The sequence below is a fragment of the Phalaenopsis equestris genome, unplaced genomic scaffold (genome assembly GCF_001263595.1).
Source record: "Phalaenopsis equestris unplaced genomic scaffold, ASM126359v1 Scaffold000224, whole genome shotgun sequence".
In the NCBI taxonomy this organism is placed as follows: Eukaryota; Viridiplantae; Streptophyta; class Magnoliopsida; order Asparagales; family Orchidaceae; genus Phalaenopsis; species Phalaenopsis equestris.
This window is the reverse complement of record NW_018164666.1, coordinates 2,522,380-2,547,211: the sequence shown is the minus strand read 5'-3', so window position 1 is coordinate 2,547,211 and position 24,832 is coordinate 2,522,380. Positions and strand designations below refer to the sequence as shown.

Below are 24,832 nucleotides of genomic sequence, written 5' to 3'. Positions count from 1 at the left end.
GCTCGATCAAATAAACTAAGAAAGATATGACATCCGTTTGAGTCTGCGAAACCGTTTTATTTGCCGACAAATTCCCCTATTTAATATGGAAAATTAAATAGGGTTTATTTTAAGCTGGGTTCGGAAAAACTCCCTATAAGGGCAAGCCCCTATAGTTAATTACATCTTAAATGACCGAAATCACTTAAGAATACTCTCGATAAAAATCAGGAAAAATTATCTTCAAGGACTTCAAAAGGATAAACTTGGGACGTTTATTAAAGGATCCAAAGGAAAAAAGAATTAGGGGATGCCACAGATCCAGAGGAGATTTACGGTGGCTTCCCAGTCTACCCTATGGTTTGGCTTCAGTTTGGCTTCAGTTTCAAGGAGGAATATTCAAGTGTTTGATCCTGTCAATTTTATTTAATTAGGGCTTACATTCGTGTGAAACGCTCACACAAATAGTCTGGAAGATATGAGGATTTAGGTCGTAAAAGATGACAACTTCGGAATCCTAAAACGAGTTAGGGCTTAGATCGTACAGCAGAGCCATACAAATACCTAACGAAAAAGGTTCAGGTTACCTAACGAAAAAGGTTCAGGATTTATGTTGCGCTAGGCGAACAACCTCGAAATCCTATAGATTGTTATTTTAAATTCTAGGAAATGAATGGTTTCGTTGGAGAAAACATGTTCTGCTGTTGAAGATGGTCGTGCTGCCCACCGTGCTAACTCCAAGCTCCTTGTCTTGACGAGTTTAAGTTTTCTAGAGTGTCCATTTATGATGTCAAATCAAACGACCCTATGATAATAGTCCTCTAAACATCCTATATGGAAAGGAGGCATGCTTAAGGCTATGTAATATAAAATGTGCAGTACAGGACAAGCAGTAGAAAACACAATAAAAAACAGTGTACATGCCATATATGACAGTAGCAGGTATAGTAGAAGGAACAGTATAACATGCTATATAGAGTGGTGGTAAGTACAGTAAAAAAACAGTATAACAAGTTTTACAGAACAGTAGCAGGTATAAACAGGAATAAAATAACAAGTTGTACAGGGTAGTAGCAGGTATAAACAAGAATAGTATAATATTCTGTAAATGTAAAACGAACATGTACGCCCGTGAGATCCGTTAAATATAGCAAGCTGAAATGTATTGCAAAAAATGAAGTCTGGAAGAAAAGCCATCCGGGAAATCCGAAAAGAAAAAGAGTGTAACGACGACTCATGACCGAAAACTCGAGAAAATCAATGAGAAAAGACTCGAGTAAACATCTTCAAAAATCTCGGAGAAATCTTGAAGAAAAGGAAAGAAACACGAGTGCTCTATCCAAAGCTTCAATAAAACAAAAAGTTTAGGTAAGGGGGACTGCAAGCACTTGTGTAGGGCTAGGCTTATTCTCGAGGGACCACGAAGGCTACTCGGTCACCCGAATGTATAGAACCCGTCACTCGTCTAGAAGTGTGTCCTGAACCTCACCTAGAGGGCTACTTCCCAGCCTAAACAGGTATTCGTCAGGTGGACAATCAATTTTAAAATGTATTTTAAAATTTATGTTTTCGACATGCACATAGGTCTTCAAAAAAAAAAATTATCAAATTTTATTTTATAGCAAAAAAATATATTTTTATTATTACTTTTTTAAAATAAGTTTTAACAATTTTTTTTATTGTCCACAAGTCGATTACGCTGTCGGACGTGGGACTGCCAACTATCTAAGGAGGTTCGAGCCAACTACCGCTAGACTTATGTCCGTGAAGGATACCGTTATCCTATTGTTCATCAAATACTTTTCAGAATTGAGTCCTAGTGTTGTCGGATGAGATATCATTCTGCTCTACTACCGGCGTGCCTTTGTCATCATCGCCCTCACCCTACGCCCCAAAACAAACTACTTGCGACCTTCTTTGATGGTTTCAAATATAAGTTTCACGTATAGCAAAAGGCTATACGTTGATACTTATGCGTCGGACATAAACATCGAAAACCGAACCAAGAAGCAAAAAAAGAAAAAAAACAAAAATAAAACAAAAATAAGGTGAGAGAGTGGAGACACTGATCTATCTAAAACACCGAAAATGAAATGGATCAGCTCTCAAAAACTCCTATCGAAAAAACCTAGAAAAGTAGGGCCCAATGTCTTTCCTAACAAACATAAAAGGCCACTTTGCGTTGATTTTCCAAACCCCAAAAGCGTAAGATTAATCAAATCAACCAAATGCTCTACCAAATAAAGCTTGCAAATCTTCTCAAACCCCAAAGTTGATATCAAAATCTTCCAACTTCCAAATTAATCCATAGCCTCACATATCAAATAAGCATAAAATCTTCCCAAAAAACCAAATAAATGCTCACGACCGGGATTACTACAAAGAGATGAACAGCATGTAAGGCTCTCGGCCAGGGCAACAAAAAGATAAGGGGGAGCTTTTAAAGCTCAGCTTTTAAAGCTCAAGGCTAAAGAACCCCAAGGCCAAAAGAGGCTCACGACTAAAGGCAGCAAGGGACAGCCGCTAAAGTCCACGACCAAAGACAACACAAGGCACAGGTAAGGTTCACGGCTAAAGCAACCCAAGGCACAAAAGAGGTTCACGGGCAAGGCAAACCCAAACCGATCATATGGAGATATTTGATATACATAGAAGAGTGAATGGACAAACCCTCACAGAGCCTCCAAACCGATTCCAAAGCATTGTAAGCAAGGCCCACAACCAAGACCAAAGCCAAGACACGAGGCAAGGGAAAGGGAAGGCTTACAGACTAGGTCGAGTCCAAGGCATAAGGCAAAGTCCACGACCAAAACAAAAGCTAAGTTTCAATAAAGTCAACCCCCAAATCACAACAAAAAAAAACACACACCCCCCACACAAAAAAAAAAAAAAAAAAAAAAAAGGAAGAACCCCCAATAGGCAAGAACCGAGATCCAACACAAAACCAAAGCCGAACTAAAATTTTCCCCAGATTCCAGATCAATTAAAGACCAGACAGAGCCAAGCAAGGCCAAAACCCGAACGCAGCAAGGGTCGAAAACCAGACTGCAATTGAGACCTCCAATACTAAGTTGTAATAAGAGTTAGAGCAATATTCTCATGCCTTTAAGACATCTCAAAATAGAGCTACCACATGCTTTGAGTGAAAATGAATGAAAGTTTCACAATACATATACTAACATGCTCATGAGAGGGGCCAAATTATTCCAAAGTCATCCTTTTAATTGTTTCTAATATAAATATGTCTCAGAAGGTAGGAAACATGTCATGACTTCAACACTTTAGATAAGCAAAGTAAAAGAGAGAATTAATAGCATGCCACATTGCAGAATTAAATCTAACTTCTAGCACTACACCACAAGATCATCACCAGAGGCTCGACAAGGCCATAACTGAGAGCCAGTAAAGCACCGAGAAAGTGAGGGGGAGGGAAATACACACCCTCAAGCTTTTAAATGTCATTTCCACATAACAAATGTATGAAGCGTAAGCTAGAACATGTTTAAGAATGAGTTAAATAGTAATCTCCCTATTCTAGCATGCCAACATGGCTCGACAGAGAACAGGGACAAGCACACATAAAGCACAGGGGCTTGGTAAAGAGCAGGGCCAATCGCAGACAGCTCACAGGGGGAGAGGGAAGAAGGTACCTCTTTGAAGTAAAAAGAAGGTAACACAGAAACTCTAAAAGCACTCCGGAACTTCATTTCCTCTCCCAACAGCAGGAGGAAACCGATTCAAGCACCAGAAGATCAAAGAAGTGAGTGAGAAAGAAAAAGAGCAGAGTTTTCTCCCTTAGAAAGATTTTCGGCCCCCTTGGAAGCTTCACAGAGGAGCTCTCATATACGCTAAGGGCAAAGAAGACGAATGATTAAGAAGATACGACAGAGGGATCGAGAGATGCGGAGGATTAGATTCTCACAGAGAATACGATCCGCGGCAGAGGAGATCGAGCCCATATCGCAGAAGATAGGATACGAGGGATGGGCGCCTACGTGATCTGTCCCGCGTGCGAGAGGCGAACGCGGGAACAAAGCCTCCCCAACGACACGAAGGAGTGGGTCGAGCGACCGAACGAGTCATACTAGGCAGGCCCTCGGGTTCGAAGGGATGAGGCGGGGAGGGGGGAGAATTTAGGTTAAGGGTTTTAATATAAGTTATTAATAATAATAATAATAATAATATATTATTTATTATTATAATAAACACTTAAATAGGAATTTTCCCCAAGACACGCCGTCGCAATGAAACGAACGTCCCCCCTTAAGCAAAATAGACGTTCCGGACGCAACGGCGCAGTTCGTTTCGTCATCCGGACAACTTTGTCAACGATTGGAACTAAAACACGTTGCGGTCCGAAATTCTGTCAAAATTTTGGCTCAAATTTGATTAAACAGGACGGCGGAGAGCGCAGCGGCGCCAAATCAACGAGTAGAGTCAATTCGAAGGCTGTCAGTCCTATAGGAATGCTACCTGAGTTTCTTCGGAGTAGCCCTACTTGCCAAACAATAGCGGTCAAGATTACTACATGGAACGTCAAGTCGAGCGAAGAGAAGTCCAGAATTGCTAACGGGGAGGGCTCCTTCACTAATTTTCTAGGAGTAGTCGACAGAAAGGTCCTACGACTAGATCCTAGACTACTAAGGAGGGGAAAACAACACCTCGACCGAAAGCGAGGTCAACAACACTTAAATAACATCGTCTCCAAAACTCAGCCGCACATTAGGATAGTTTGGGAAGTCACTGAGATTTCTCCTCAGGATCTGTGACATCCCCTATATTTTTCTTTCTTTGGACTCTTGAAAATAATTGTTCTTATTTGAGCCTCTCCTACTTGTTTTTCCATGTCCCACAGTGAAGACCTAAACTTTGAATTCTTGAAGACTAGCACCTTTGATCATTATCGAGAGTTTTCTCAAGTAACCCCAATCATTTAGGATGTAATTAACTATAGGGGCTTGACTCTATAGGAACTTGAAACCCAGGTAAAATAAATTTTTATATTAAATAGGGAAACTTGTCAGTCACACATAAAAAAGTTCGCAAGCTGAACGGATGTCACAAATTTCATAGTTTTTAGGATCGAGTCCATTGCCGAGATATACACTTATCTTTCGAGAAGGTATATGCAAACTATTAGACGAATGAGATCCATTTAATCTCTTTTTTTTCAAAAATTAAAACAACTTCTTTCAAAACCCAAACTATATACCTCTTATATTAAATTAAATTTCAAAATTATTTTCTAATTTCAAAAAAATAAATCAAAAAGTTGACCGACAACAACGAAGTTTCCTTTTCATGCCTTGAATCCCATTATTCCGTGCCTTCACATATACATCAATTGACTATGAGACCAAAGTGGGCCTTGAATCCCATTTTTTTGTGCTATCACTTAATAATAGTTCCTAGGCCCAATTTCAGCAACGAAACTAGTCTAACTTCTCTCAACATACAAAAATAAATCATGCAAACCTTTTAGGAAAAAAAAGAATAACAGCCAAAAAACAAACAAAATAAAAAAAAACTAGTGGATCCAGTAGACATATGATAACAAGTATGCAGCAACAAGCATGAATAGAAAATTAAGATTCATAATGCAACTGCAGAAAATTTGGACAAGGCTAATGATGATGATGGCGTTCATAATAAATATGTCCATTTATACTATGAGATAGAATTTAAGCTAATATATTTTGATATTCTCTGGGCATAAAAAGGAGTAAGGTCCACTTTAATACACAACCATTACTGGTAGACTAATTCAGCAAAACGCATTCTGCAACAGCTCGTCCAACAAATTGCATCATATTGATAAAAAAATTAGAAAGTACAGTGGCAATATAAGATGAGTAAAATAAAAAATTCATTGCAGTTTTACTATGATCACGAAAGAATGCAATCAATAATTTAGTGCTGCTGCCAACAAAAATATTAGATTACACACTAAATCTTATAATGCAAACATTGCCCAAGATAATATGAAGCTTTCGGTTAAAGTAGAAACCTGCACTTTTCATTAAAGCCAAACTAGCAATAGCCCAAGAAACGTTCTTCAATTTCACTTTTCCAGCCTGAAATGAAAAAAAAAAAAAAGGTTGGGTAAAATTTGTTACAGAATACAACAAATAATCCTGTTAGAGACGACACAATTGGACATGCCAATATTTTTTAAACCGTTTTACCTTGGAAAACTCTTCATCATCACTTTCACTGTCCTCATCTTCTAGGGGGCCATCAAAAGCAATTGCATCATAGAACTCATCATTAATTTCTGAATCCACAGGTTCCAAAGAAGCGGTGGAAGAGGCATAAAAAATATTGGAATGCTCAACTGTGGAGGAAGAGTCGAGAGCCAGTGAAGGATTTGCAACAAAATATTCTCTTAACCCTGTGCATTTCAAATAAAGAACTCAGTTATTCAGCTAAAAGAAAAAATATTGAAGAAGAATGCTGTAAATTCTAGTTAAAAAAAATTAAAAAAACCAAAAAATGAAGGTCATTTCAATTAAACCAACATCCATGGGAGCATAGAAATCGAGAGAAAGGGAGAAACGGGAGATGGAGTGCAAGCAAACAGAGAGCAAGTGCGAGAGGAGGGCTCAAGCAGACAGAGAGAGACAGAATCTGTGAGTAAGCGCAAAAGGAGGCTTTGAGTCTGGCACACAAGCAACTTCAACTCGGCCTAGTGGCTCGTTTGTGCTTTGTTTTATTTTATTTCTTGTTTTAAGAACTTTTGTTGTGATTCCTTAAAATTTTAGCTCTGGTATTATTGACAGGAAAGGTCTTGGTAGTTTTAGATCCATCCAATTTTTCTTTATCTTGGGCTGCTTTCTCACATAAAATTGGTTTAGGGATTCTAAGAAGTGGTGCACTCAATGCCTAAACATAAGGCTAAGCCCTACCTATAGGGTGTGGTGATCTCTGTTTATTATATTATTTCTTTATCTTAAAAGTTAAGGTATGCACGTCGAGTAGGAAACAATATAACTGCAACTATATTGCATTGACATCGTGCAACTATAAGTTCATCTAGCTCCACCAACTCGCATTTCAACATAAGTTATTCAAATTCAGTCATATACTCCACAAATAAATTATCTAGTGCACATAATAGGGTTTTAGGAATATATCTTATTAATAATGTGTAAAGATATTTGTGTCGCATCACCCACCTTATATTAGATCACATAGTTATCTTACTCTCCTTACTATCGCAAGCACTTCAGATTCTAATTTCCACTAAAAAGAAACACTATTTTTTAGTTTGATGACTATGGGTTTTCTCTCCTATTACAGCAATCAAACTCTCAACCATCCAAATATTGTCCACTTTGGCCTAATGGTCTCACTATTTTGTCCAATTAGTATAACTTCTCAGGTAGTCACCCATCCCAGGAATGCTCCCATACAAGCATGCTTAACTTTAAAGTTTTGGTCAAAACTCCAACTATTACAACAAAAGGCGCTTGGATCTTTAAGAGTTTAATTTTATTCTACTTAAGGGGCTACACAATCTTCCACACCGAAATAATGGATGTCCTTGTAAGTTTTTTTAACTGAAAATCATCCACCAAGAAGATATTTCCATCTTCAGATTAGTGTAATACTCTTAAGTAAAATGAAGCTGAACTCTTATCATCGAAGCACCTTTTGGTATAACAGATGAAATTTCATTAGAAACTCCGAAGTTAAGGGTGCTCGTGCGGGAGCACTCTCGAGAAGAGTAATCTTTCAGAAAGTTGCACCAACAAAATAAAATTGTGAGGTCGTTACACTAAAGCAAACAATATCTCGATGGTTGGGATTTCGGTTTGTTAGAAATGGTATCAACGTATTACACCAATACAAAGATGGAAACTAAGTCTCGTTCAATCTAAAGTATTATGCCATCAGAGCAACCTCTTAAACCCAAGATTAGGTAAAGTGCTACATGATAAGAGTCAACTTTTGAATCTGTAAGGGCCGCCTCTATAATCTTATTTACCAAGATGATAATTTTGAATTAAGAAAACTGATAAGAACATCAGTTACTTAGTGAAGGAGATTGTGAAACCCCTTAAATAGAATGAAGTCGAACTTTTAAACATAGAAGCACCTTCTGGCAAAAACTCCAAAGTTAAGCATACTTCTACAGGAGCTCTCTCAGGATAGGTGACCTCCTAGGAAGTTGCACCAACAAGATAAAACCATGAGGCAATTAGGTCAAAGCAGACAATATCTTGATTGTTGAGATTTCGGGTTGTTATACCTATCTTCTGAAATACAATTATTTTCAAAGATCCATTCCAAGGTTTGGAGTTATTAATGAACTCGTCCAAATCCATACAACACTTAAAATCTAACAAGTCACACTTCACCATAAAGTCATTATCTCTTATGGCATATTTGAATGTCAAATCATTGAGCCATTGGAGGATTTTTCTATACATATCCTCCATTCTGATAACTTGGACACCCATTTGAGTATTTCTCCTTAGTGGCATAACGGATCCTCAATTTAGGGTATCAATCAATGGAAGGGTAGGATTTTATGAGTCAAAAGTGCCAATGGGTGGAGGGTGTGCTCAATTTTATGGTTGGGTTTGATTTGATGGAGGTGTGACAGGTTTAGGATATAAATTCTGTTAGGGTAAAAAATTTGGATTAGAATTTAACTCTAATAAAGGTTAGGGTAAAAATTTGGATTAGAATTTAACGCTGACACCAAATGATATTGATTAAGTATTCCAAGATTGTGTACGAGACTCAATACGAAGATTGAGAATGTTTGTGGAATAAAAATAATGGTAAATATGAGAATCAACAAGGATTCGAAGCACGGAATCAACACGATTGTTGTCTTGTATGAGAAAACAACAAACAAAATCGGTTGATGGCTTTGTCTGCTAGGTCCCACTATCTACTCTCAGTCAGGATACAGGCTCACGACTTGAAGGAAAAGAAAGGTACAACACTCCTAAAAGCAGAAATCTAAAGAAAATAATCTCTAGACAAATAGAATCAAGCCAAAAGGTGTTCTTACATATTTTCAAAGAATACTAACACTAAAACAATAATAAAGCCTAATTCTGATTCAAAATAAAGCAAAATTGTGGCCCACGAGTAGACCCACTTTTGTTGGCAGGACAAATCCCATAATGGTATTTTCTGAGGCGAAAATCATACCCCTATCCTCCTCCACTCCCACATCAAAAAAACATGGGTGATGCATGTGCCATTTACATGAGTCAATTAGTGTCTAAGCGCTCATAGGATGCAATCAAAGAAGAAAATAAATGTGGTAAATCAAGTAAAATCTCCACAACAATGAGTAAATTTATCATCTTAGTATTGTGACCCCACCTTCTTCAAATGTGCTTTGAACTATAATCAGTTCTGTAAGTAAGAAATATAGCTAGGAAACACGAATTGAAAAAAGCTTTTGCACTTGGTTTCATGCTTCTCCAGAATAGAAAGCAAGTATGCCACTATTTCTTAAGAAATCCCAAAATCCAAAACACACATTGATCTGGTCAATAATTACAGTATGGTTACATTACCTGCCCTTCTTCTCTATACTAGAGCCTCGAGCACAAGCAGACAAATCCCTTGATGTTATTCGTCATTTTGCAAAAGAATGTGGAAATGGTCTTCTATGCTTTCGTTGAAAAAACGTTGGCCATAGAGTACATTCATGTCCTTCCATTAGAAAAGAAACAGATAATATTCATATGAGTGTCTTGTATTCTGTTAAGAAGAACAAAAAGCATCTCATCTTCTTCAGATTCTTACATGTATCCAATATTTGAATTAACAAAAGGAATTTCTGGAAGCTCTGAAATGATATTGAAATAGCGACTGGCATCATTTTCATTTATTAAACCAAGAACTTTCTTCATCAAATTAAATCCCCAAACTAATCCAGAATCTCTTGTATGAAGAGGATGTATGAAGTTTGATGGATTTTCATTTATAGTTAACAAGTGGAATGAGATGATAGAAGCTTCTAATACAATAAAAAATACCTATCTGAGGATTGGAATTAACGAAGTTACTTATTGGTACTAGAATTGTGATGCATTCAAATTCAACTCTCAAGTTTGGAGAACTTGAAGAAAAAGTGCTAATTCTTGTTCAAACCACTTAAATCCATTCTGAAAAGTACTAAGGTCCAGTTTAATTGTTTTCTATACTGCAATTATTTTTCTTTCTTCAATGCCTTCAAGGAAGATTATAATGATAAAAGGAACTTTTGACTCCATCGTCTGTAGTTCTAATGGATACTAATGGCTTGGATCCATCATTGTGCATTCCTGCCAACTCTAATCGAGAATAAAAAAGGCAGCTTATTTCAAAATCTGGTTGTTCTCTCCGATGGAGAAAAAGGTAGACAAATTTGCTAAGTCAATTTCAAATCTGGTTTTAAAGGAGACTTATGACCCAAGGGGGCTTCGAATCAGCCTCATTCAACTCCGCCTCCCAGGGCTGGATATCCCTTAATTGTTAAGTGCTTTTCACCGGTTCTAGCTTGCGCGGTGTCCCCGCTTTCTGGATCTTTCCTCATCTACCCTACCTCGTTGCTTGACACCTTACCTAAGGTACTCCACTGTTTGCACTCCCTTCAACTATTTCTAGATATTCCATAACTCCTTGCTTGGTGACTAGCCTCCCTTGAGGTTCAATATCAGTGCCAACATAGTTGATGAGTTTCCTCTCCCATTTGTTACCACGGGTATCTCTATTCGACCTGCAGTTCCTCGCACATTCTAGGTTCCTCCTTGCTCATTTGCGCAAGTTGTTAGTGCAAGAGGGAACCACAACACAATCACCCAATTATTTCTCATTAATTATCATCAAACAATGGCCCCCTCCCCCCACCCACTCTCCCCACTCAAAATGAGCAACTTTCTACTTATAGTCAACCTACTCCAATTTTCTTTAAGTGGTGATTGATTAACAGCAAAATTCATTTTTTTTCTGTCATTTTTATAGTCATCCCAATCTTGTAATATTAAATAAATTTAAGGTTAACGTGCATTTAATTAGTGTCCTCATTGTCAGGCATCTTGATACATGTCACATTTTTATTATATTATTTCTAAAGATAACTACCGTATTATTTTCTTTTGACAATGTTATTACGTGAATGGCTATTCAATGTGTAGGTTTTAAGTGGTCTTCTCGCATTGGCTTTTCAAGAATCTACCAATCATTCCAGTTTGGAGTCCATTTCCTCATCTTATTATTTACTACCCTAACAAATCCACATTATATTATTATTAAGTTTATTTTTCATGCGCATTCACAAGTGGATGTTGCTACTGCATGACATCCTGGCTATCATTAATGTTTAGGGTCCTAATTGAATGGATGGTGCTATTTATCAAAAAAAGGGAGGTTCAGATGGGCTCTGCATGTGGATATTGGAAGAAGAATGAATTCGGAAGCATAATATCATATTATTCCTCTTAAAATTCAAATCATAATTACACAAAACGTAGCACAACTCACCCAAAGTTGAGGAAATCTCATTATACCCAAAAATAAAGCAAGCAAACAAATGATCCGAATCTTCCTTCAAATGCATTGATAGCTCGCCTCCAACTTTAAATCTAGCATGCACCCAGATTTTGGAACCAATTGAAAATCCATCTCTAGCCCTATTGATGTGGTTGGCACCACAAGTACTTGCAAAGTCACTAAACAATATCCTCCTGATGAGTTATTCTCCCTTGAACATTTTCTTGTTGAGCGTATTATTATCATAGAGTCAAAGCAACCTTATAATTCTGATGATGGTACTTCTGAACCACTAGTGGATCAAAAGTTTCAAATTCAGTTCACCAAAAGATGCAAACGTAGAAAAAATATACAATCACTCATAACGTTTATTAAATTACAAGCAACGCACATTTAATTAATGTATTTGGGTTCCACCTCATCCATCTAAGGGATAATTTCAATTAGTCTCCATGTTATCTTCAATTGTCTTATTTTTCCTTTTAATATCTAAGGGATAATTTCAATAATATAGCATTATTCTGGAGAATAATTGAACGAAAAACAAATCGAACGACATTAAAATAAAATTTATTTAGGAATGCATTGAAGAGAAAGAGCATAAATATTGCCACTTTTAACATCTTAAGGGCAAAAAAACTAGGACTTATAATCCGTCATTATAGACATCTCCTTCTTCTACAATATAAATGAAAATCCCTCTTAAGTGAAGTTCAGCTCATTGGTCGGATCTATTATCAAAAACAAGTACTTTTTTTTTATTTCCTCTTCCAATTTTTTGAAGGTTCTCATTGCTCAATATTCAGAATGAAATAAGCTTCTTCATCCTTCTTCTTTCTTTAGCATCTCTGAAATAATTCATAATGGAGATATACTCAAATTTTATATAAAGACAAATGGATTTATGATAAAAATTCTTGTTACTACGTATCCTAGCCTTGCCCAAATTGCTTGAAATATTAATTTTTTGGTGTGGATCCTCATGGTTGGCAATTTTAGTGAAAAGAAGTTAGCACCATACTGATACAAATCAAACTTGGCTCAACTCTAATCATGATAAGCCTAAGTGGATGTTGTACTCTAGTAGACAATTCAATTTCAAATTTCTACCCTTCTTGAATAAATATTAGAATTCACACACCCTTCTTCAGTTGTATTTGGAATACTCAAGTTCCATTGAAAGTGTCTATTCAAAGATGAGTCACTTCAAGATGAGTCACTTACCTAGCCAAAACACCTACTAAAGCTCATTTAATCAAAGTTGGTATGCATATCTCTTCAATTTGTGCGTTGTCCAATTTCAATAAGAAAAAGTTTCACGTTATGATATGAAAGAAACAAAAAGTGTTCTCACAAAAAATAAGAAACCGGAAAAGATCACTTAGCATAATATCATCTTCCAAGAATATTTTTGGCCAAGACAAATCAAAGGGGAACAAATAAACTCTTATGAACAAGAATACACCAGAGCTTAAGATTTAAGATTATCCCTTATTTAGTTTAAGTGCTGCTTAGTTGCATAGTGATTCGTCCTCCTTTTTATATTTTTCTTCCTTTGACATATTAATCTTCCTCAATTTTTAATGTGAAGAGGTTTAACACAACTTTCATTCAAAAGAAAAAAAAAACATAAATAAAAGCATTGCATGAGAAATCAACCTCCAACTTGACAAAGTAAAGCATAAGGAATGGTCTTCTCAAAATGTGAGGTATATCGCTTCTTCAATCTATCCCAAATAGTTGAATGAACTTCCAATATCCTCGTCACAAGGCATTTGGAAGTTGCAGAGTCGGCAGTTTTCAGCTTTCTGATTTCCCAAATAGAAGCTGCAATAACAAGTAGTCAGATGGACACGAAATGTTGGTGTATAATGAAATGTCAACATGTAAACAAATAGTTAGACTAACGAAACAGCAAAATGAGTAAAGCTACGCTCCCACATTGAATCACAAATTAGGCTTTATACATTCTTTTAAATGTTGTCAATCCCTAGAAGAAGCTTACATGACCGATATATATAACGTGAGAGTATTCCGTAAATATTGATGTGGCCCATGAGAAACAAGATGATCAATTTATGTGTCGCAATTTGAGAGTATGGTTTTATTCAAACTGAAACAATAGAATCTGTGCAGCAGAAACGAATATATTTTACAAAAAATCAATATACGCAACAGAATATACTTTGATTAGGCAACAGCTCGTAAAAGAGACATAGGACTATGCTAAAAAAACTGAGTGCAAAATCATAAAATAATTTGACAAAGCGATTCATTGAGGCAAAGAAAAAAAATTATGCAATCCTAATCCCAAAATGTCAATAAAAAAAGTAATTAGAAGGATAACAAAACACATTGTTTGCTAAAACCTTTTAAAAAGGGATGGAATATATGTAAAACCATAGACAAATTTTCAAAGCCAAATTTCCCAAACCACCAAGGAATATTTATGATAAATACATATGCTGGACTAAAGGAATTGCAGTAAAAAAAGGACAAAACAATAAGCAGTTTTTGAAAAGCCCGCTTCGAAGCGCACTTCAAACGCAAAGTACCGCAGGCTAGCTTCGCATTCTTGTTGTGCGGTCACTGCAAGTGAAAGGTGCGGAAGCGAAGAACGCTGGTTTTATTCAGCTTCTCGGTATAGTGATAGAAAATAAAGGCATTCTATTTCACTTTGGCGAAGTGTTCAAGAGGAGCACTAGAGGACATAAAAAATTGACCCAACACAACTCAACCCAAACTCGACTGGAAAAATCAAGGTTCATACTGAACTAAATAACTTTCGTGTGAGCAATGCTCACTAGTTTAAGTTTTTTCATGGAGTATGAGTTTATTTGCCAACTCAAAACTAACCCACTAAACTAAAATTAACTCAAAATAAGTAATTAGCCCGCTATCTCAAAAAAATTTACTTGAAAAGCTATTATACCTTATGTTAAACGTGTTATACATGTCGAATGTGGGTCAACAGTTTGACAGCAAGTCAAATTCAGGGTTCAGCTTTCTAACCCATTTAATTTTTCAAACCTAACCCGCAAACTCAATTCGACACCCATAAGAAGCACAACAGAGTGAAGCCTTCAACTTCAACTGCAATTACTCCCTATTCGACTTTGGTCCAGTGTTCGAGAGGAGCGGGAGCAGAGCATACAATTTGTTGTCTTAACCATTCGATTTCGACCTAGGTTGAGATGAATGGAAGCAAAGCCTTCGACGTGCAGTCTTCCCTATTCAACTTCGTTCTATGGTTCAAGAGGGACCACAAGGAGAGCCTTCTATAGCAAGGGTGCAGAGCCTTTGACCCTTGTATTGCAAGCATGCGCACAATTAGTTATACACTAAAAATTTTATATCACCAATTTCTGGTTTGGTTTATAGAAGGGTCATTTTGCTCTAAAATTTGAGCTTTGAAAAGCATATAAAATCTAATACTCACATTGTGCTTTACGCTTTGATAAAATTAATAGTAAGATGAAACTTTTATTTCAAAAAAAATATATCAAGGAATTGGTACATGCATGAATAATATCAAGAAAGTTTTTCGCTTCCTTATATAAGAATAATTCATATTAGAAGAGGCAAAATTTGATGATCGTGTGCACAGGTGTATGTAGGTGCATAGGCCAAGTAAGATTAAATTGGTATGTCGAATCCATAATAAACTAGTAGGATGGCTCCACCACCACACTAATTTTTAATTACTATAATCCTCGACAAACTAAATTGATTACTTCTATGAAACGGTAAGCAAATATGGCCACCTTTTAATCATGCAAAATAACACCATTCTAGGGCCCCTAAAAGGTGTGAGAGGATCGAAATAGTTATTGGAAATGTTTTTGAATAGACTAGAAGATGAAATCTGAGGAACCCACTAGGATTGGAAGAGGGAAATGGACATTGGCTATCGTAAGTCAAGGAGTTTGATTGTTGCACATATCATGATGGCTGCAAAAACACATTCTTTCACCAAAAATGGAAAGCAAATTGCACTCTTACCTTGGAAGGAGTTCAAAGTAAAGGGCATTCAAACCAAATTTTGATAATATGGTTCCACAAATTATCTTTTTGCAGTCCTTAGAGAAACAATAGTAAGACTAGCATTCATTGTACTAAAAAATAGTGAGTTTGAGAAGTCAAAACAAGACAAACAGCCCCTGTTAAGAGAGTTTCAAGATTTTTTGGCTTACAGTCTACCACCTAAATTATCATTATTAAGGGAGGTCGAGTATATCATCACTTCATATAGAGATAAGAAGTTTTTAAGCTATTTGGAAAGCTTTATGGAGCAAGCTAGGTATCAAGTTCGAGATCAGCTCAACAACGCACCCCCAAACAACTGACCAGATAGGAGTGATGAACCACAAATTTAAAAATCTCCTAAAGTGTTTATGAGAAAGATCATTAGACAATGAGACTTGGGTGCTTCTAGAAAAAAAAAGCTTCTCCTAATTAGAATGAAGAACGCGAGAGTTGTCCTAACCCCTAGGTTCCGTGAGATTCCAAGGTTTCACTGATTCCATAATCCCCCTTTTACACGAGACGAGTGGAATAGGGAAGATCTTGTCTCGTATGGCCTGTAGAGGTAAATTTACCACCTGGAAACCCCAAATTCTAAATCTCTTGGGCAGGCAAGCCTTATGAGCACAATTTCAATTTACTTTTAAATTAGAATTAAAGTTATTTTGAGAGGGAACTATTTATATCTTATTATGTCCCACATTTTAGACACTTTTTTAATTTTGCTTGTGTATTTTGGACATTGCATTCTAATTTCTTTCTTAAGCAGTGTTGTATAATATTCTTTCTACAAGTGGTGTGTTAGTAGTATTTTCAGGAATAGATAGTGGATCCCTCGAGAGTCGGCGTCTCATGATTCTCTCTTGCTTTCAACCTGGACAGTTGTTGAACTCCTCTCCCTTTCTAAATGCCAAACCTCATATATTCTTATTCCCTGGCTATTCTACTACCACCTCTGCGCTAAATTCACATCTTAAACACCTTCTGGGAACCCTAAAATGGTGTCAATACAGCTTGACGGGAGTGTTGAAACCTATTTAGAATAACACAAAAAAAACTATTAGTTGTGATTTGTTTTAAATCCAAAGTCTTTCTATTATGAATGAAAGCTAGTTGTCACGGACAAACTTCTCACAAGTCACCAGTGCGGCTTTAGCACTCTTCCTAAGCATTAAATCAGTCTAACACTTACAATGCTTGGACTTAAAAGCACAAAACTCTCTAGGGAAGAAGCAAAAGTTATTGAAGAAAGGAACACCTCACCGAGTAATGAGGAATTAAACACTTGGTTGCTGAGAAACCTTGAATGATTCCAAATGAGGGGGGGGCTTCTGTTTATAGTCCTCCCCAAGCCCTTTACATTAGAATAGACTAATCTAGTTCGACATTATTCTTTATATATATATTATTCTAGAACATTCCAGAATATTCTAGAGTTCTCTTAAAACTTGTCTCTTTCAGCATATTTATTGAATTATGTGGAACCTTCTAGAATTTCTTAAATTATTCTTCTTCTTTCTAGTTTTTTAAAGAATATTCTTTTACATGGCTAAAAGAATGTGCTCATCCCTACTTGAGATGGCGGTGTGTGACACTCTCCCCTACCTAAGTTTGCAATGCCCTCATTGTGTCTTTCTCCTGATACTATTAGATTTTTTTTTTTACACAATGTCTTCATATTCCCAACTGGCATCACTATCAGGTAGCGCTTTCCACTTGATGAGGTACTTCTTGTAGTTTGGTATCCCTCTTCGATGATTGATCCAATCAGCCATTTGTTTTATCCACTTTCTTATTAAAAGAAGTGATTATTATGGGTTGTGCTTGCTTAGGGTTTCCTCTTGATGAATCTTTATTTTTATAATCCACATGTCTTCTTTTCTTGGTCGCCCACTTCTTTGTCCTTCTTGTAATCCTAAGCGGTGATGCTCGAACCAACTTCTTTTATTTGCTTTTGAAATAGGCAAACTTCAAAGTTTTTGGGCATTTTCCTTCATAAATAGTTGTATGAGAGAGGGGTGCCATGCATTTAGACTTCATGGATGGCAGCTCAACCCCTGGCTCTAGCCTGATCAGATGGTTTATCTTTTTTCTCGGTGATAGCTTTTGTTAACTCTATAAGTAAGACATTTTCAAACTCATCAAATATCGTTGCTATCTCCATTGGCATATCTTCTTGGATCTTTGGTTCTTCATTATATGAGTCATGAAGAGTAGTTAAATAGTTTTCCTCCTCTTTTCGGTGCCCTTCGTGAATTGGATGATCGATAGCATTTTAGCTTCTTGCTTGTTTGTCCTTATAGTTGGTAATAGACAAGCTTGATTGCCTTCCAAGATGCATATGCTATTGGCGAAGGGTATAGAGAATGCTTGAAAAAGTTTAGCTCTAGAACAATTTTGAAATCATTCATTGGGATAACAAAGAATTTTAAGGTACTAACCATGTTACGCACTCATCTTTACTCCTCTGGCCACTCCATGAATTGCCCTAGCCGCTGAGCTCCTCCAGTTATTTGCAGACACATCCTTTTTGCTTCTTCAATAGAGATGAAGTTGTGACAAGCTCCCATGTCTATCATTGTTTTTTAGTTGTCCTACCTACAACCATTTCCACAAAGAGTAGCCCTTTTGTCAGGATTTTTTTAGAGAATTGCACCACATTTTGCAGTTATATTGTTTCTGCTTCTGCTGTCATATCGCCTCATTCCTCATGATGGCATGCAATGAGAGAGTTCAGAGCTTTCTTTTGAGGGAAATCCCTTGCCCAACGAGGTCCACCACAAAAGCAGTTGCTATGCGACTTAATTTTGTTATTGTTAAGCTTTCCTTTGTCTTTGCCTTTGGATGAGGTCGATTCATGACGAGTCTTTTCCTTGTATTTGTCTTTGACTCCCCCACTTTTGACATAGGTACTCTTCTTATCTTTCGGCTTTGTGGACTCTTATAAGTAATCAATTAAGCTTTCGACGACGACAATGGTAGTAGCAAGATATTACACTTTGCGCCTTCTAAGCTTTGTCTTTACCCACTGTTGGAGTGCATCTATGAAGTTAAAGAAAGCATCCTTGTCGGACATGTCGGGTATTCCAAGGACCAAACTAATGAACTCCTTAATGTATTCCTGAATCGATCCTACTTGTTTGAGCATTGCAGTCGGGCTCCAGCCTCAGACTCCGCATTCTCGGGAAAAAATTGTCCCTTAGCTCTTTCGCGTAGTCATCGAAGATGGATATGATGCACATATGTTTCTCTATGTATCTTCACCTTCTTCTCCACCACAGTATAGCGATGTCGAAGAGATAAATAGTAAATTAAATTTTTGCATCTTCATCAATAATGCCCATGGCTCCAAAGTATTGTTCAAGCCCCCACAAGAAGTTGTCTACTTCTTTGGGGTTGCAAACTCCTCCAAAACTCTTAGGCTCTGACACTTCAATACGCTTGACTTCAAAAGTAAGGTGGTTGATTGATGTCGCTAGTGCTCTCTTGCATAGCAATATATCTCCACGCATTTCCTCCAAGCTGGCACAGAAGCTGCTCATCTCTTCGTCATGTGATCGTTGTACCTTATGGAGCTCCCTAATCAGGTCATCCAGCATCTTCGTTATTTGGTTTTTTAAGGATTCCTCAACTTGGACATATCTCTGATTGTGAAATTGATGGTGATGTCCTCCTCTTCGAGGCCATCGACCTTTTGGTCTAGATTCTCTATCTGGGCCATTATGTCATTCATAGCCTCCTCCACCCAAGTAAGGTGTGGATCAAAGCTATGCATATCTCCTCAAACCTTCCAAGTGGTTTAGATGCAACAAGATCCCGTTGCTCATGACAACCTCGCCCTTGTTGAGATGATTTCACTTTAGTGGCTTCAAACTCCATGACGTGTTCTTTGACACTCTTTGCATGCCTTTAACTTTGGCTCTGATACCAACAATCACGAACAAACTTCTCACAGTCATCCATACGGCTTTAGCACTCTTCCTAAGCACTAAATTAGTCTAACACTCACAACGTTCGAACTTAAAAGCACAATACTCTCTAAAAAAGAAGTATAAATTTATTGAAAAAAGGAACACGTAACTAATGAGGTATTACACACTTGGTTGCTTAGAAAACTTAGGATGATTCCAAATGAGGGGGAAGGATTTTTATTTATAATCCTCTCCCATCCAATGAAAACTTTCTAGATTACATTAGAATAGACTAAGATCTTAGCATATACATGATTCTAGAACTTTCGAAAATATTCTAGAGTTCTTTTGAAGCTTGTCTCTTTCGGCTTATTTTTGGAATTATATGAATCCTTCTAGAATTCCTTAGACTATTCTCCTTCTTTCTAGTTTTTTCTAGAATCTTTTTTTCCATGGCTAAAAGAATGCAGCTCATCCTTGCTTAATATGGCGGTGTGTGACATGGTGGTGCGTTGCTATAGGATTTTGTACCTCCTTGAAGGTAAAAGAAAGTTGGCGGTGAGGTTATAGAATAAAGTTTGGTCCCTGGAAGGAAACGAAGTAGCAGTGCTCTGCTCTTTGTGGTCAGCATGCTCAAAGTGAAAATGGAAGTTAATAGGATAATTTGTGGGCTTCCCGCTCTAAGATTTGTTCTAGTACTTTTTTAAACAAAAAATATATAATTAAAAACCTAAAATGAGTGATTTCATTCCTTCTTTTTCTAGATTTGTTATTGCCATCTTGTCTTTCCTCTACTTCTTCCAATAAACGTAACTAACCATCGCAAACAAGAAAAGGAAATAAAAAAACCGCAGCATAAAGATAATAATTAGGAAGAAAACACAAACTTACGATTAAGATTGATACGTTGATAGCCAGGTCTTGGAGGTTGTTTCTTGTGAACAGCTGGAAATTGTAAAATGGCTGCATAAAGAATAAATGAGAAGGCTGTTAATGAAAAGTAAAAGACTTAACTGAGCTACAACAAAACTTTTAAAATTGAAACTATAAAAAGGTATTCTAGCATTTCGGCATTAAAAAAAAAGTTCAAAAACCGATATTGTTGCCGTTCAAACTGGCAATAATATTCATGACTAGTTAATGTCACCCGTTTGAACAACGATGACAGCCAAATATTGCCCCAGTAATTGTGGATCACTGGCTATTGTTTCACGACAATCGTGAAAACACAAGTACTGTAGCAAGGGAGTGTGTGACAAGGCTATCAAACGAGGGGAGGATGAAAGTTTTTGCACACCTCCATCCTCCCCAAGCTTCAAGTTTTCTTTTTTCTTTTTTTGGGCTTCTATTTTTCATATAGTATTTGTAAATACAAAAATTTTCGTGCGAGATAGGTAAATTCATAAGAATTGAGTGCTATGTATGTAAATGCCCCTAATAATAATAGCAGTATAGAAATAAGCAAAATAAAGCAGAAAAATGAACTCATTTTATAATTTTATTGACATAAAATTTAAATAGTCATTAAAATTTTAGAACAAAAAAAGTACAAAATAAGAAAAGATATAGTAAAAATAATAATAATTGTAATAATAATAATAATAATAATAATAATAACAAGAATAATAATTATAATAATAATATTATTATTAAAACAAATAATGAAAAAATAAATATAGCATAAAATTTAAAAAAAATGATAATAGTAGTAACAATAATAAATAATAAATAATAATAGTAATGCTATAAGAAATAAGGCTAATAAAAATATAAACTAAAAAAAGAGAAAACAATAATAGAAATAACAATAAAAATAATGATGATAATAATAATAATAAATAATAATGATAACAACAATAATGATAGTGATACATAATACTAATAATAATGATTGCATAAGTTATAGGAAATAATTTTAGCTGGCTTGAAACTAGAGTCTAAATAGCATTCCAAATGAGCACGTTTGACCAGTAAAATTATTTTTTAATGTAGCTTCTGACTAATGGTGTTAGATTTAATTTTAATTAGCGTGAAGAATATTTGAAACTCTACACTAAGCATAAGTTAAAACAAACATTATCATGAGATAAACTGTATATTGTCGTGGATTAAAATCATTCAATAAATCATTTTGATATTTCTTATTAAGGTTATACCATTAAAATGAGTCAGCAAGTATCAACCATGACATTATTCTATGATGGAACTTGACTTAGTGGATGACTTTGCAACAAGCCACATAGGAGATCATCGTCGTCCTCTACATGTTCCAAACCATACAACTTTTTAGTAACACTATCTAAGAGTCATTCGTGCCCTGAATAGTGATCATAGGGCGTACACTATCTCTTTGATATGTAGGTTTTTTGTTGGTAAGAGCTTCGTAGCGACACCTATTGAGAATGATGAGGTGAATAAATGTTCTTTATTCTAAGTTGTCAAACTTTTTAGCGCAATTGATTTCGGTTACCCTCGCATTCGTGGCTAGAGTTGCAGAACGAAACCGTAGCACAATCGATTTGAGCCACAACCCCTCAACTCTTGCACTTCCTCTTCAAAACTATTTTTGCCTCTTCTTTAAAGGTTGTGACTCCTCTGAGGTTGTAATGGTGACATTACCAGGGAAAATAATATCAGGTGTTACATGCTCCAAGCTACATACAACTGACGCAGTTAGGAGAAATGGTCGTCGTCTACACATATAATGCTCAATTGAGATTTAATGGAATTTATAATTTTATACATTTTGTTGTTTACAATACATCAGGAATTAATTGTACATTGTAGGTCTAACTTGAAGCTCAAAAACATATCATCAGCTGGCACATCAGGTATTTGTCCTTCGGATGCTAAATCTAACTAACTCATAGGATCATCAAAGATTGTATCCTCATCTCATTCCTCGTTTGATGACCAGCAAGGATGTAATCGTTGGTATATATCATTCTATCAAGTATGCTTATGTGTGTTGCATCATATCTCCTAAGTATATTGTGTCACATCATCTCAATTATATCCTCACACACGTTTGCGTCTAAGCTAATGTCTATTTCATCACCACTAGAGCTTCTGTGTCACTATCCATCATCTCATGTCCTTCTCTAATTTGTATAATTTATGCCATCCCATGCTCGACCATTACTATGAGTACTATGACGATGGCTCGGTCTGACCCAAAAATATGTCGCGGAGCTGAAAAAAATTAACACTTGATTTCAAAATATTTATAATTGCCAAAAAGTTCTCAAATTTATGTAATCATATTACAACATACTTATAAGTTTAAGGCTTCATCAAATCAGATGTTGATAATGTAGTCACGGCTCGGGTACTCTACGGAGGGGCCTTATGAGACTCGGGCAACGTGTGGATTATATGTAGCCCAACAACACTAGTGCTGGTTAGATTGACATATTCAATTATCTCGCACCGCTCCGACCCACGGAAAGCCTACATATCAAAGATATGGTTTACCCCCTATGATCACCATTCAAAGCACAAATAACTGTGACAGAGTTGCTGAAATTTGACTAAGTCAAAACACGTAGAAGATGACGACGACCTCCAAAATGGCTTTGAAGTGAAGTCATCCATTAAGACAAGTTTACCGTCATAAAATAATATCAATGTTGATACATGCTTACTCATTTTCATGGTATAACCCAAATAAAAAATAATAAGATGATTTATATTTAATTAATTTTAATTCACGATCATATACATTTTATCATATGACAATGTATGTTTTAACATATATCTAGAGTTTTAAATGTTCTTCACAAGGCCCAAAATTTGCAACGATTAGAATTAAATCTAGCGTCCATTAACCAAAAGTGATATTAAAACAAATAGTTTTGTTGGTCAAAAGTAATTTTGGAATACAATTTAGATTGCAATAGCAAGCCAGTTAAAAAATTCAGAAATTATTTCCTATCATTATTGTCAATGTTGTTGTTCTTATCATTGTTGCCGTCTTTTTTTATTATTATTTTTTATTATTTTTAACGTTAATATTATTATTATCTTTTATTATCATTATTAATTTTTATTATCATTATGTCAACAAATCAATATTATCATTTTAAGTATTATTATTGTTATTATTATTAATGTTAATATTACTATTTTTATGTCCATGAATTAGCACCATTGTTATTATAAATATTATTACTATTATTATTTGACTTATTATTATTATATTATTATTATATCCAAGTATTCCTATTATTATTATTATTATTATCATCATCATCTCTGATTTTCTTATCTCTATATATTATTACCATTATTATTATTAATATTATTACTACTTCTCTTATTATTAATATTTTAATTTTTTAATTAATAAATTACATTTAATTAGTTTAATGTTTGTTTTCTTATCTTTAAGCCAATAAGACATTATTTTATTTTTTCTTTTTTTTTGTGAAATTTATATTATTTAAATTTTAAATATTATCTTAATAGTTTTTAAATTATTTTAAAAATATATTTAATAACATATTTTAAAAGGCTTTTTATTGATGTTAAAAAAATTCAATTCAATTAACTAATTATTGATATGCAAAATAAAAAAATTGCAACAAAAAAAAATTCATCCAAAAAAAATACTAACCTCAGAAGCAAAAAATAATAAAATCTTGATAAAAACAAACAGCATTGGAAAAGGTTCAAAAACCAAAATAAGATTGGAGAAGAAAAATATGTGTGAAAACCATCCTCCTTCCCCTCTTATATTATTATTATTATTATTATTATTATTATTATTATACTATTACAATTAATATTCTTATCAATATTATTATTATTATGACTTATTATTATTATCCAAATATTCCTATTATTATTAATCAAAATTATTATTATTACTATTACTACTATTATTATTATTTATTATTATTATTATTATTATTATTATTATTATTATGATCCCCAATTTTATTATCTCTATATATTATTATTATAATTATAAATATTATTAATATTATTAATATTTTAACTTTTATTTGTATTAATAAATACATTTAGTTAGTTTAGTGTTCGATTTCTTATCTTTAAGCCAATAAGACATTATTTTATCTCTTATTTTTTTGGGTGAAATTTATATTATTTAAATTTTAAATTTTCTCTTAATAGTTTTAAAATTAATTTAAATAGATATTTAATAACATATTTTAAAAGACTTTTTTATTGATCTTAAAAAAATTAAATTTAATTAACTAATTATTGATATGCAAAATAAAAAGTTGCAATAAATATGCTAAAATAAAAAAAATTCACCCAAAAAAAAAGTAGCCTTAAAAGCAGAGAATAATAAAATCTTGATAAAACAAACAACAATAAAAAAGGTTCAAAAACCAAAATAAGATTGGAGAGGAAAAATGTGTGTGAAAACCTTTCTCCTACACTCTATCCCA

General features: G+C 35.0%; 1 protein-coding gene across 2 annotated transcripts in view; it reads right to left on the bottom strand.

Annotated features, from left to right (window-relative positions):
* The window catches only part of LOC110023340 (protein ENHANCED DISEASE RESISTANCE 2), a 132,981-nt gene that overhangs the window by 46,411 nt on the left and 61,738 nt on the right, over positions 1 to 24,832 (bottom strand). For both annotated transcript variants that reach the window (XM_020722701.1, XM_020722702.1), the window contains exons 12-15: positions 20,307 to 20,378; positions 13,141 to 13,308; positions 6,165 to 6,370; positions 5,987 to 6,053 (exon numbers count right to left, since the gene is read on the bottom strand). In XM_020722701.1, the coding sequence (XP_020578360.1) occupies positions 5,987 to 6,053; positions 6,165 to 6,370; positions 13,141 to 13,308; positions 20,307 to 20,378 (513 nt within the window). The remainder of the gene's footprint in view (positions 1 to 5,986; positions 6,054 to 6,164; positions 6,371 to 13,140; positions 13,309 to 20,306; positions 20,379 to 24,832) is intronic.